Below are 14,629 nucleotides of genomic sequence, written 5' to 3' on the forward strand. Positions count from 1 at the left end.
CTGCCTATAACTGCAGATATGGAGCAAAACTTTGCTAGCTGTTTTATTTTTCTGCTGGAGAGCCCTGGCAGCCTTAACCCACTGGTTACACAACCCACAAGTTTGTGGACATGCCCCAAGCTGCCAAAGATCAACACCACTAGCTTGCATTGATAGCCTAGGTCACATAGTTTTGTCCGTATGGGTTGGTACTTCATGATTTTGTCATTAAAAGTCATGTCCATGTAGAGATCGTACACACATCCTATTTCAAGTATAAGTACTTCCCTTCTGTCTCGGTCTAAAAACACAACATCAGGGGTGTTAGGGATGTTACAAAACACATCAGTGGACACACATACTCACACACGCATGCACACACACACACACACACACACACACACTTGCATGCACGCGCCCACACATACTCACACACGCATGCACACACACACACACACACACACACACACACACACACACACACAGAGGCAGGGCCTGTCAGACACTGGGCTGATGGAGTAAAACACAATATATGTAAATATATAACATGATTTCAACTCACAATTATTTACTTTAGTTCGGATGATAAGAATATTGTCTTCCCATTATTCCTTTGTGTGCGTCACGATAGCTAATGAAAAGTAAGCATGCTATTTTCTACCAAAAATGGTTACAAAAGTGCACATTCATGCCAGTTTTTCAACAATAAGTAACTGTCTTTCTCTTGTGATTTTCTATTGCAAACTACTTACGTCTCCCCTGTCTCTGTGTATGTGTGTTTGTGTTTCAGACCAGAACCGCACGGTGCTTGTGTTTCGCAGTAATTTATTCTGGACGGTGACCCCTGAGGGTACGCCGAGTTCCCCCACCTCCCTTCAGCAGCGCTGGCCTCAACTCCCATTGGCCATCGAGGCAGCAGCCTTCTCCCCATTGGACGGGAAGTTATACTTCTTTAAAGGTGTAGTACATGATGTGTATAACATATTGTGCCCTTTTCCTTTCTGTGCACAAGTCCTAATGTCTAGAGGTGGCACCCTGAAGCATATTAGTAATAGGGCAATTCCACGGAAAATTGACTTTTTGTCACATCCATAACGCCAGTGAAATGCCTTGGCATTTGTATGATGTGAATGATAACATACATTTTTTGTGCATTTATTCTCATGTACATTCTTCAGCCAAAAATAGCAAATGCTCAAATGTCATATAATCATTCACATCATACCATACCATCACATTTTATTGGCATTATGGAGGTTACAAAAAATGTAATTTTCCATGGAATTGCCCAATAGACTAAATACAATTCAACAGAATGATAACAATAACTATGAAAATATACAAACCACAACTCTGTAATCATTATTAGATAGATAATTCACACTTTGTATAAAAAATACACATCTGTACATGTTCATATGTGTCTAGATTTCTGTCTTTGCCTGTAAGTGGCACTGTTGTAAAGCGACATGATGATTCTGTTTTATTTTCCTCAATGCCAATGCTGTTTCTGTGGCTTCTGCCCTCAGGCAAGCGGATGTGGCGCTACACGGACTCCTCGCTGGATGCCGGCTTCCCCAAGAAGAGCAGCGAAGCGCAGCTCCCGCACCACCCGGACTGCGCCTTCTTCTACGCACCGCTCGGACACATGGTCGTCTTCAAGGGCTCGCGCTACTTCGTGCTCAATCTGACCACGCTGCGCGCCGAGCCCTACTACCCCCGCGGCCTGGCCGACTGGAAGGGTGTGCCGCGGGGGGCCAACGGCGCCGTGACCCGGCCCGACGGAAAGCTGTTCCTCTTCAGGGAGCAGCGGTTCTGGCGGTTCGACCCGAAGAAAGTGCGGGTGACGGGCGCCGGACAGTGGGCCAAGGAGCTGGAGTGGACTGGATGCCGCAGACCCCTGAGCAATGAGATCAACTAACGAGCGCGAGGAGGACTCACGACTGAGCCAAAACCAAGAGATGTGGAGGGAGATGTTGATGTGACTGTACGACTGGGTCAGGGCCTGCTATGTCTACATCAGTGGAAGCTGTGGCAGAGCCTCTAGTAGGCTACCTGAAGCCAAACCCTGTAGATCCTTATAAGGGCTGTGGACTAATGGGCTTCAGAGAATCTACACTACATCATCTCCCCCAGTCAGGCCTCTCAAAACAGATAACTTCTGAAAGACTCCTCTTATAACAAAAATAATATTTAAGGCTGGCTCATTTTCCTTGACCAGTACTGTGCTTTGTGGTCTGGGCAGTGCCTCTGGCCAGGGACGTGTGGTTTGTGGCGTAATGGACTGGACGTCCTCTCTGCTCGTCTTAGGAGGGAACTGTGATTCAGCAGACTCAGTGCCAGTGCAAGAGAAGCACCGTACAACCTCTTCACAGGAGATCTCCTGAGCCCTGAGGATGGAGCTTATTACTTCACTATAAAAATGTTATACATTATAAATCTCTGAAATGCTGAAATTACAATGACAAACACATACTTTCACTGACTATAGGAACTTTGCCCATGTTTGGTTAGGGCTGTGCTATTGAGTTGGTCCCCACTAGCTTATGATGAAACACAGATCACTGCCGAGGATGGAAAACAAGTCAGCAGCCAGTGAATCTAATAGTGATACAAGCAAGCATCACATGTAAAACGTGCACACACACACACACACACATACACACTCCACTGATGACAAAACACATATATTGTCCTTTCAGGGGAGCGAGCCTTCACTGCGGTCACAGACATGGGTCAGGATAGTCTCCTCAGCTGCTCCAGTGCCATAGCAACAGGTTGCTCAGGAGTCTCACTGCGGGGAGGCAGGCAGGGCTCCCACATTCACAGAAATCCCGGAAAAGTCATGGAATTGTAAAAATTCCTTGCCTGGAAGGAAGTTGCCTAGCCTGGAATTAAGTCATGGAATTCAGTAAAATTCATTGAAAGTTTTGGGAAAAAATCATGACCTTTGGTTTTGTTCCATTTAGAGCTAATGAAATTAATTAGCTATATAAGTTTCATTCACACAAATTGAATGAATTTCTGAAACATGGTACAATTTCCCATTGAGTTGACATAGCCAAGCCTATTTGAAAAAGGATGTAAATTATTGCTGTTTAAATTATTTTGATTCAATAATAAGGCTCAAGCTGTGGCGATAACTACACAATGTTTTGTACTTGGGAAAGGTCATTGAAAGTTCCTTAAATGTAATTGAAAAGTCATGGAACTGTTCTAAAATGTCATTGGAAATGGGTGGGAACGACCGTCTAGGGTGGGAGCCCTGCTGAGGGGGTTGACCACTCCCTACACACCCCTGCATTTGTCAGGCTGTGACCATGTGTTGTGTATGTGAATGGTTATAAAGAGGATACATTCTGACCTGCAGCTTGAACTCTCAACTCTGCTGTTAAGCACATGTACATTGTGTCAATACTCTTTTAAATTGTACAGTATGCAAGTGAATAACAATGTGCTCTATCAGCAAACGTGGAAAACTGACTTATACAATGACATGAATGTGAACTAAATGAACAGATTATTTGCGTCTCATGTCAGATTATCTCATGTCCCAGTAAGGTCATGTCATTGTAATCTCCAGACATATAACAATAAAATAATTTCATAAAACAGCACTGTCTCCATGTTATCAAAATCAAAAAAATAAACACAAACACCAGCACAGGAACATTATAAAATAATTTAATATAAAACGGAATGTTTCACTAGGTCATGAGAACCTCAAGAGAGCAGCTGACCGTAGCTGGGATCCGGTGTAGATCTGGCCCTGGTCTGGTGCGGATGCCATTCATACCCACCCCCAAATCTGTGGCCAAGTCAGCTGCTATCTGGGACTCATCCAACATGACACCACTTAATGACACTTCATGACACACCAGCAGTCTAGTCTTGTTAAATCACAGAGTGGCTTTAAAAGAAGTGGATTGATAGTTGCAGGTGGCATCATTTTGTGGATCCTAATCAACAAACATGGCTACTGTGCTGCTCGGCCCGTGTGGAACGAGAGCACCATTCCTGCAGTGGTGGAGAAAGGACAGTAGGAACCTGGGGGGTATTCAAAGTACATAGTTTATATTAGTGACAAACCTGGGTAAGTTAACTCATAGTAAGTGGTAAATCTCCTAATAGAAGAGCTGTATGGCTTCATTATCCTAACAAAACAATGTCATAGGGCTCTTGTTGTAGGAGGTTTATCACTTACTCTTGAGTTAACTTGCCCAGGTTATCATTAAACCACGTACTTGGAATACACCCCTGATCATCAGGACAAGACCCTAGAACTGGACCTGTCATGAAGCAAGCCCAGTCCAGGGAGTTATTCCAACTTCACGGTTTAGTGACAAACCTGCTTATGTTAACTCATACAAATAGATACAGAGTCCGAATTTGCAGATGAAACTTTCATACAAAAACATGCAGTTAATTAAATACACGTCTTTGGTTATGAACGATGAAATGCGTTCAGTTTTCAATTTCTTTTTCATCTCAACAAATTTCGTCTTAGGTGTGTAAAGACTAATAAGAAAATGTATTTAATTACCAGCGTGATTTCGTGTAAATAATTGTTTTTAACTTTGTGTGAAAGGGCCTTCAGTGGTAAGTCCTTAAAAAGTTAAGTGCGTATGACTATTCTTTAGAATGAAGGGATAGGGCTCCTCTTTTAGGAGGCGTTCCACTCTGAGCTAACTTTCCGAAGTTTTGTCACTAAGTGACGTAGTAGGCCCACATAGTCCCGACTAGGGTGAGATATAGCTGTTATCGGATTATCGGATCTGATTCTGATCAGAGGAAGCACAAAACCTTTATGTCCTCTCTTCTCTCTGAGACGAGCTTGAACGTCCCCCTGACATTCGATTCAGATTTCCCTTTGACACTATGCACCTACACTCTCTGACAAACATCTGGATAAGGGTTATGTCCTCTGGATCACCTCAGAGGAAAGCACTAGATCTAGGCCCACTGGCTTAGACTAAAACATCAACTATGGATTACACAGGTCACGCCTGATGTCATTTTTGATGACTGCTATCTGTACCACTTTAAATCATGCGCTACGGGCTACCTGTGTGTTCTCTTCATATACTGTAAATACAATATATCGGAAATCATAGATACATATGGGGAAGCATCCATAAGCATTCTCAATGCCTTGAGCATAAGGATTTGATCAAAATCCTTGATACTCCCATTTGATATAAATTTGTCCATTCAATTACCAAAAGAATGTTTTGGCAAGGTATCATTATAAAAAAATCATTACAAAGTTAAACACAATTGGGAAACCCAAAGCATAGCCTCTCACTATCACATTCAAACTCATATTATAACCCCTATAATCAGTGGGGTTGTTTTGTAAAGGTATTCTAGCTAGCCGATGGGTTCTACAAACCCATCCTCAGCACCGTCTCTTACCACAGGTAGACACAAGTCTGTTAGTGATCTGATGGATTATGGGACTGGTCTCCCAGCATGCAATGCAGTTCTGTGCAGCACAGAAATTGAACACAGGGCTGATGAGTACGTCGGCCATGTTTTTGGGCATCCCCCATAACAGACGCTTCACAAGTGGAGACATCTCACAAAGTTGTAACATTAGGCACCATCATGGCTGATTTCACTGGAAATCCTTTCATAACACTTCACATCTGGACACATCTCACACGATGACTGGACGATGGTTCGTGCCAACACACTCTGCAATGTTTTACTCTGCTGAAAGTTGCCTAGTAAAATCACCCACTGTGTTACTGGGGGTATGGAGGGATTCTGTCAGGGTGGAAGCACTGCGCTCTTAAAAAGTGCTTGGACACTGCTTGAACAAACACTGACCAACTCCAACAAGCACCAGCCATATATCAGTCTGTGTTTGTTGTATGGAGATGTTCCGAGTTCCAAAAGTCATTCCTTTCTATCGCTGTCTAAACAGTATTGAGCTGGGAGTTGGTGTTCTGAACATTCTCATAAGACTGCAACCAACAACTGCCAACTTTTGAATGTTGGGGTTTGTTGGCGTTTGGAGCAGTGTGCAAGCACCATTTGATTTGAATCCTATTTTTCTGAGCAGGCAGCTCACTGGCCTACCTAAGCACTACCCAGCCGGATAGTCACCATCAGAGTGTCATCATTGTGCCAGACATAGAAATAAACACTTACGTCATCTATGGAGTCAAAATATTTTCATTATTATATCATTGACAGAAGTCTGGTATTTCAGTCTGTCGTAAATTCGAAGTGATATTTGACTGTGTCTTGTTTATACTGACAGATACATTCATTTAGATATTTTCTCATATTTACCTACTTGTTTAAGGGGTACACAAATGAACGGGAATACTTCAGTAATGATGAGACATAAAGCCCTATGTGGAGCACACATAAACCATTCTCCAGATGCCCAGATGCAGAGGCCAGTTTGTGTGGGCTCCCTCCTACCCTGGACCCTGAGTGGCCTCCCCTCATGTAATTAAAGGAGGAGAGCAGAGCGCCTCCTGCTGGAAATGCTGGTATTGCACTTAGAAGCAGGCAATATCCTGCAGGGAGGATCAACTGATTCCACGTGGACGACATACCGTAATTTGTGGACAATTATGTGCATAATTTGTGTCATTCATATGGATTGGCTGATCGTCCCAGCAGGAAATTGCCAGCTCAACCACCAATCCACTTGGACGACATAATGTGTGGCTTTCAGTAATGTGGCACCTGATTGGCTTGTTTGTGAAGATGTGAGTGGAACCAAGTGAGCACATGTTTGCAGCCAGCTGGGAGGCTAACTGTCTGAAGCTAACCCTCCAAATCCTGACCCTGGGGTTTTGCATTGCCTTACAGCCTTACAGCCACGTCTGCTTGAGCTTTGGCCAGAGACGTCCAGAGATGTCCGCTCCTTCACAGGGAAGACTCCCTCCCTCACTGGCACATGACATCTGGCTCCGAATGAGTTCAGTTGTGATTGTGATATTCTGTACCCAAACCCGCTTCACAAATACTCCACCCTTGGCCACACCTTTGCCCCGCTAACTGAGTGCACTTAGAGGGCAGATCTAGATAAAGAGGACCCCTGGAGGATGACCCTTCTGTGTGACTAACCGGTCAGATGAAGAACTCATCGGCCTGTAGCGTGCGGTTCTGCCCCAGAGACGGGCCCGGGTCCCCCCCCGCTGTCCGCTCCTCTGTGGTCCGGACGTCTCTGCCGGGGGTCATGCACGCATCTCCTGGAGACGCCGCCGTGACCTCTGCCGCCTGCTCGGCGCCGGCCGGAGACCCAGGCGGCCACATCCTGCTGATGCAGGCCGCGTGCTGGGGCGCGTGCGGGGGAGCCACGTGTGGGGGCGCGTGCGGGTCGGGCAGGCAGCGGCTCAGCTCCCTGGCCAGCGTCTCCAACGCCGAGGCCCCCACGGCGGCCGGCCTCTCGACCCGCGAGGACGACACCACCGCACAGCCCGTGTCTACGTTGGTCTCCGGCTCCTCTTCCTCCTCCTCCTCCTCCTCCAGGAGCAGGAAGGAGAGCGACGAGGACGAGGAGGAGTGGTGGTGGTGGAGGTGGAGAGGTTGTGCCGAGCCGGGCGGGTGGGCAGGCGTGGGCGCAGGGGCAGGGGCAGGGCTGCTACGCTGGGACGAGTAGCAGGAGCTGCCCGGAGGGGTGCTGCAGCAGCTGTCCGAGCCCACGCTCTCACCGCCCCCGCCTGCAGTCTGCCGCGGCGCATACGGCCCAGGCTCGGCCCGCGTTCGGCCCCCAGTCGCCCGACTCTCTCTCAGCTGCGCCAGCCGGCCGGTGGGGGAGAGGCCGGCGGGCACCGTGGAGCTCCTCGGGATGCCCGCTCGGGAGACGGGCAGGTTGGCAGGGGTCAGGGGGAAGGCCGACACAAGGGGGCGCTGTGTCTGGACACATCCTTTCACCTGGAGGACAGACAAGCAGAGCAGGCGGCTAGTGAGGTTCCCCCTTCACTGCGAATCGCTTTGGGTGCATTGAAAACTGTTACATAAAATGCAATGTGTGTGTGTGTTGTTACAGAGGAAACTGGAGCTACACAATGAACCGATTTTCAATCGAAATCGCAATTTCAAAGGCTGCCATTAATCGTGGAGGACGCCACTCTGTCTCAACGGTTAATCTGGTAACATCTATGATTTTTATATTCTTGTCATCCTCCTTGTGTGACAGACAGTAAAGCTCACCAATCAGGGGGTTGTTTCTAGAAAAGTTAGTGAAGTTAACGACGTTGCTCAACCACCGTGGTACGACGCAACTTGCGACCAAACAACGACATTGTTACACCTGTTTCCAGAAAGCATCGTACATTTATCGCAATTCGCTACCTCCGGTGTTCGAAGACCGTAGTTCCAACAACGTTGTTGATGATGCAGGATACATATCATTGGTAGCAACGTTTAATACCCCACCCCCTAGAATTTTTCTGCCACGGCCTATGTGATTAATGCTGCCATTGCATACCATCAGCAAAAACCTAAACCTCTTGCAAGCATATAAAACAGTTGACTTAAGCCGACCAATATGAGTCATTATTTGTGTTAAATATCTAGCCTGGACGAATTTCTGGGTATCGCAAAATTTATGAACTGTCTCGTGGCTTAACGGCAGCGCCGGCCAGAGTTCGCATCCTGTCTTTTCTTTTCACCTCTGAGTAAGAGTAGGCCTACGAGACACAATAATAGGTTTTGAACATACATATGTATGTATAATTACATCGACACCAATAGGTACAAGACATCAGTCAAAAACATCTACGTGTCACACTAGTTCACCTGCAGGTAGCGAGAAGCAAGAGGACAATCTCACATGATAAGAAAACGACGCTGGGATAACAGGTCACCTGCTTTAGCCACTACACCATTTATCACTGTGCTGATTTTAAGAGTCTGTGAAGATTATAATACTAGCTTGTCAAAAAGCAAGGCAATACTTGAATTAACATAAATAGCAAGAATGAGCCAAGTAGGGGAGTCAGTCTCTTAATCAAAATAAAGCTACAGGATAGATCAATCATTGAGTCACGAGTGCAATGGAAATTTGAAAGACAACCGTTTATACCGCCCCTCAGATTGAGCACTGCCAATGGTAAGTTCCCAGACCCTACATCTTGATGTGGGTCTGGCTCGTCGGGCTACTTTTCATGCACTATACATGCCCATTTAATCAGAAGTGGCCCAACTTAAAGTGTCATTTGGAATATTGAACTGAAGCTTGACTTTTAAAAACCCTCTGTTTCAAACAGGACCAGCATTATGCAACAACATCCCACTATTTTAGATTTGTTTTCATACACAAAAAGGGCTGGTATAATTTGCAGTACCGGTAACAGAGAGACTGTTATCCATACACCTTTGTGAACCATTAAATCAGTGGGTCACTAGTGTACATGCTAGTGGAACCCGGGCCTACAGCACACAGGAAGCATCTGGTTAATCATTATATTATTTTTTATTGTTTTTAAAAAAAAAATAATGAAAGGATCATAAAGAGCAGCTGCCTGTAAAGGAAATGTTAATGGAAAAATTACTTTTGGAGACAAAAGGCTGGACCTCATGCCCAACGCCCACTCCATGTGCAGAGCACGGTTCAGTGACCCTTTCCTCTTCATTTGACTCCATCAGTTTGTGTTGGTCGGACATCTAAAACCTTTCCTTGGCAGCTCGATAGCCTGTTTGTATTGGGACTGACAACCCTCACTGCTTCAGGAATTCAAACGTCCAAGCAGAGGACAAGACCGAGGCATCCGTACTGTGGCAGATTCCTCCCGGCGGGAAAACTTTTTCCATGGCTGCGTGCAGGATAATTACAGAGGAGCTCTCCCCGCTCCCCTGGCCTACTCAGTCACAGAGAATGTCTCTTGGCATGTCGGCACACTGAGAAAGCCACAATGACTGAGCACGAGCACAGGCACAAGCACGCCAACCGCCCTCCCCCTCTCCCCCCACCCCCCACGACCAAAACCCCTTCCCATAAGCCTCAGCGGAGCGACAGACAGAACTGCGGGTTTCCACTACCAGCTCTCCAGGCTTCCGTGCTGAAGTGAGACACAGAGGCAGAGAGCAGTGGAGAGCAGAGGGGTGGAGAACAGAGGGGTGGAGAACAGAGGGGTGGAGAGCAGAACAGTGGAGAACAGAGGGCTGCAGAACAGAGGGGTGGAGAACAGGACGATGGGGAACAGAGGGGTGGAGAACAGAGGGGTGGAGAGCAGAGGGGTGGAGAACAGAGGGGTGGAGAACAGAGGGGTGGAGAACAGAACAGTGGAGAACAGAGGGCTGCAGAACAGAGGGGTGGAGAACAGGACGATGGGGAACAGAGGGGTGGAGAACAGAGGGGTGGAGAACAGAGGGGCAGTTTCACGTGCACCAAGGCAAGCGGAGAGTAGGGGGGAGAAGAGGAGAGAGGTCGGAACAACGCAGCACGGGTTTGAGCCTGGGGTCCACAAACATGACCCTGTGTATAGAGAGAGGAGGCACTGTGGTTCTCTGGGCTGTGGTGGAGAGGCTCGTACTCTGACCGTAATCACAGCACACATTCCTCGCTCACCAGATGACACAAATCTCTCAACCAAACGCCATCATTCTGCCTACAACTACATAACCAATGTGGAATGACAATTAGGCAATATAGGGAAAGAATGTTAAGCCACATGTTATGGTTACTGTGGTTACTATGAGAGCTTGTTGGCCAACAATGATGACATTCTAAGGGTAGGTGCAATGAAAAGATGTCTTAACATCTCCTACAGATACTACACACTGCTCGCAGCGTTACTTTGGCCTACTGGTTAGCTCTCTGGACTTGTAACCGGAGGGTTGCCGGTTCGAGCCCCGACCAGTGGCTGAAGTGCCCTTGAGCAAGGCACCTAACCCCTCACTGCTCCCCGATCGCCGCTGTTGTAGCAGGCAGCTCACTGCGCCGGGATTAGTGTGTGCTTCACCTCACTGTGTGTTCACTGTGTGCTGTGTGTGTTTCACTAATTCACGGATTGGGTTAAATGCAGAGACCAAATTTCCCTCACGGGATCAAAAGAGTATATATACTTATACTTAATACTTACACCACAAAAGCTGTAGAAGTGGCTAAATATAAAGATATACACAAAAGAGACTGCAGCCCTTATGACGACAAGACATGTGAAATGACACATCCACTGCTTATTTTTGTGCAGACGTCCAATTTACACATCAATACAGGCTTGGCAAACACTTGGACAAAACACTCATGGGATGACTAATGATTGATTTTGATTGATTTCAGCAATGATTAATGATTAATGTGGATAATATACAATATCAAACAGATGACAATACTCATAATGGTGTTTACAAAACTCAAAGTCATAAAGGTGTTTACAGTTTCTTTGTGATTTATAACTTATAACTGACTTTAGCCTTAGACAAACAGCCCAACGTAAGCGTTCGGCATGTACAGTAGCACCCTGACCTGAAAGAGGATCTTGTTGCCGTCCAGGTCCTCGGTCTGCCAGCGGGTGGCGCTGATGGGCGAGCAGGGGTTAGGCAGCAGCGGCACCAGCTGCCCGATCTCCCCGGCGCTGAACTGGAGCACTGCCGAGCCGCAGGGCTGCACGCGGACGCCCGGCTGCAGCTGCTTCAGCGCCAGCTGGAGGGTGACGCCGCGCGGCGGAGGAGGAAGCTGGGGCACGTACTCGCCCCGGTACTCCCGCCCCTGGTGCGGCCCCGGCCCGTCCAGCGTGAACCAGCAGAAGCCGGCCTTCTGCTCCTCGGCCCGCCGGCCAAGCACCATCTCGTAGAGCCGCACTGCGTCCTCGTAGTTGTCGTAGGCGCTGTGCAGGGTCAGGCGCACCACCTCGCCCCCACAGTGCACCGGGCGCACCCCCCACACCGGCATCCCCGCGCCCAGGCTGTAGAAGTCACGGCTGGGCAGCAGGTACGGCCTGGCACACACATCAGAAAACACAGCAATAATATGATAACTCATTATATTTATATAACGTATATAAGATAGAAATAGATTTTTTTACAGTATTCATATTGCCACACTTATATGGCTGACTACATTTACCTTGATTTATATTATGTGAATAGGAGTGTCGTGATGCATCCATGCAGAGCACACAAATGATTACATATACAGGTTACTCATGATAAGGAATATATAAATGTGTATGTATGAACAGTACAACTGCACTAGTATTCAGATCAGCACATTTCAGACTAATGTGCAGTATTTCCATAGTACTATTGAACTGTTCAGATAACACAGTCCTCTTCTGAGGGCCCCAATCTCTGCTCACGTAGGGACCAGAGTGGAAGGAGTCTCTCATTAAAGTGTGTATGTGTGTTCATATTTGTCTGAGCACTCTTTGTGTAATAGAGTTTGTAACGTGGAGAGGTGCGGGTGCGGACCTGAGCAGGGCATTGCTGGGCGTCGTGCTGGACGTGATGTGGATGCCGGCCGAGGCTCGCGGCCCGCCGCTCTCCGTGTGGTGGTACTGCCAGGGCGGGCGCTGCAGGAAGTCTAGCACGCGCAGGATGCGCTCCTCGCCGTACGCCTCGTGCAGGAAGAGGGTGATGGCCAGCGCCGGGTAGCCGGCGGACGGGCACAGGTGCGGCCGGGCGTAGACCCGCAGTGGGCTGGCGCGCTCCGACACGTGGAAGAGGCGCATGCCCGGGCTCACCCACTTGAGCAGGCGGTCCAGGGTGTACTGGAGCAGCAGCGAGTCGCCGGGGTTGGCCAGCAGGTGCATGGTGACCGGAGGGAGCTCCGGAGACGGCACTGCCATCAGCTCACCTGTGGTGGGCAGGGGGGGGGGGGGAAGAGGGCAGAGGACATGCAGATTATAGGCTAAGGAATAGAGCTGGTCCAAATTCAAGGTCTGAAGTCTGACCTGACTGGGCATCTATTGTGCTGATTTTCTTTTGAGAAAATTAAGAAAAGTTTTAGACATGAATATATGAAAACGACATGCCTGCATCATGTACCTACACACAGCATGACACAAACCTAACGTTATGGTTACTATGCTACATGATACTGAATTTAGTGGTAATAGACATCATGGTAGGAAATACTTCTACTTACCGCAGCTGGATGACAGTTTGCTGTAGTCCGACGACCTGAGTATTTTAGAGAGACAAATGTTGCTTTCACAAAACGTCTGAATCGACATAGGGGCAATCACTGTTTGTGATCACTGATGTGTATCCTAAGACATGGTAAGGTGATTTCAATTCATTAACCCGACCCCTCGCTTGCGTGCCTAAGCTTGGCTTAATATGGTCGCCTCGCCCAAACAGCGTTTCTCCGCTCTACATAAGAGGATGGGGACAATCGGCTTTCCCCCGAGACATTCATTTTCGAAATCAGACGGCACAGCACGTTTGGTTAACCAATTTCATGAACTTCATCTCTGGGCCATACGGTGCTAGCGTTACTGTTTGACAAACATATCCAAGCCTGAGACATAAATTGAACTTTAAAAGAACGCTATTGTACTTTGCCACTGTTCTTTTTTAAACATAACTACATGTGAAAACTGAAATCTTCTAAAGGCTATGTGAAAAGGATGAGCTGTATCGCTTCAATTCACGTGTTTTCTGGTATTGATCCTGGTTGTCAAGACCACCTAAACGGTTTTGTCCATCAGTAAACCAAAGATGCATGATCATTTTAGTTTTCTATTTACATGTTTTAATCCCCATGCTTTGATGACAACCATGAAGCTTATGAAAGTGATAAGCTGCTAACTTCAATTAATTGCAACAAGTTGCAATACAGACTGCGCATTTACCATTTAGCGTCTAGACTGCTTTGTTGGAGTAACGTTACTGTTAACTACATCATTCAGCAAGTTATAGTTATCGTCACAAAAAACACCATATTTATCATTTAAATGAATTGTTTTCTATCAGCAATTTAGGATAAAGTTACAGTGTTTTCTTATCCACTGAAAAGAGTGTGTCATAACCTTATGCCAGCCTGGATACCGCAAACAAACCAACAAAACAGCGGCTAGCAACCATCTGGCTAACCTAGCCCCCCAAAAGCTAGCTAACCAAGTAACAAACTTACTCTGCCGTCTCGGCTCCGGAGTCCACATTCTCATCGTCCGCTCTGTTATGGAATAAATGTGCCTTGCGTAGCATCGTCCAGAAGATCAGATGCCGAGATAATCCTTCTTACATGCTTTCCACAACCTGCCATAAACTTACATGCTTTTGGACTTGTCGAAGGCACAGAAAAGTCTGTCCGTATCCATCTAGAGGACAATCTGGCAAGCATCGATTTCAGGGCACCTTGACGTCATCTGCTCCGTTATAATTAATTACATTTTCAGGCACCTTTATCTTTCATCGCACAAGTATCTTTACACAAAACATGTCTTATACAGGAGAAAAGTGAAATGCAAAATGACAAGCAAATCGAGAGATAAAAAAAAGTGTTCTTTTGCGAGGTTGTCATAATAACCAGTGTCCCACACAACGGGGTAATTATGGTTGTGTGCTTATGCACAAGCGGCAGATGGCGGTCGTCTCACCCTGGACAAAAGAGTATGAGCCAGACGGGTTAAGGAGGACTTAATATGGGTCCACACGGGGTGATGAGTGGTCTATGAGCACCAACTTGTTGAGGTCATCACATGTTAACATGCAGCAAGTTAAATCCCTTAAACCA

At 47.0% G+C, this 14,629-nt stretch overlaps 2 protein-coding genes across 2 annotated transcripts in view; one reads left to right on the top strand and one right to left on the bottom strand.

Annotated features, from left to right (window-relative positions):
• Positions 1-3,555, top strand: part of mmp28 (matrix metallopeptidase 28) — a 24,467-nt gene extending 20,912 nt beyond the window's left edge. The window contains exons 7-8 of the mRNA XM_076282753.1: positions 770-937; positions 1,509-3,555. Coding sequence (XP_076138868.1) covers positions 770-937; positions 1,509-1,900 — 560 coding nt within the window. The 3' untranslated portion in view covers positions 1,901-3,555. The remainder of the gene's footprint in view (positions 1-769; positions 938-1,508) is intronic.
• A 92-nt stretch (positions 3,556-3,647) lies between these two features.
• Positions 3,648-14,272, bottom strand: fam124b (family with sequence similarity 124B). The gene is made up of 5 exons (XM_076282754.1): positions 14,027-14,272; positions 13,037-13,071; positions 12,361-12,745; positions 11,417-11,888; positions 3,648-7,878 (listed from the first exon to the last, which is right to left on the bottom strand). Exons 1-5 carry the CDS (start codon positions 14,098-14,100, stop codon positions 7,072-7,074), a joined length of 1,773 nt encoding a protein of 590 aa, XP_076138869.1. The 5' UTR covers positions 14,101-14,272; the 3' UTR covers positions 3,648-7,071.
• Between the last annotated feature and the right edge of the window lie 357 nt (positions 14,273-14,629).

This window comes from Alosa pseudoharengus, unplaced genomic scaffold, assembly GCF_046254945.1.
Source record: "Alosa pseudoharengus isolate Yale_2024_CS ecotype anadromous, Long Island Sound unplaced genomic scaffold, YU_APseudo_1.1 YU_APseudo_1.1_scf_13, whole genome shotgun sequence".
In the NCBI taxonomy this organism is placed as follows: domain Eukaryota; kingdom Metazoa; phylum Chordata; class Actinopteri; order Clupeiformes; family Clupeidae; genus Alosa; species Alosa pseudoharengus.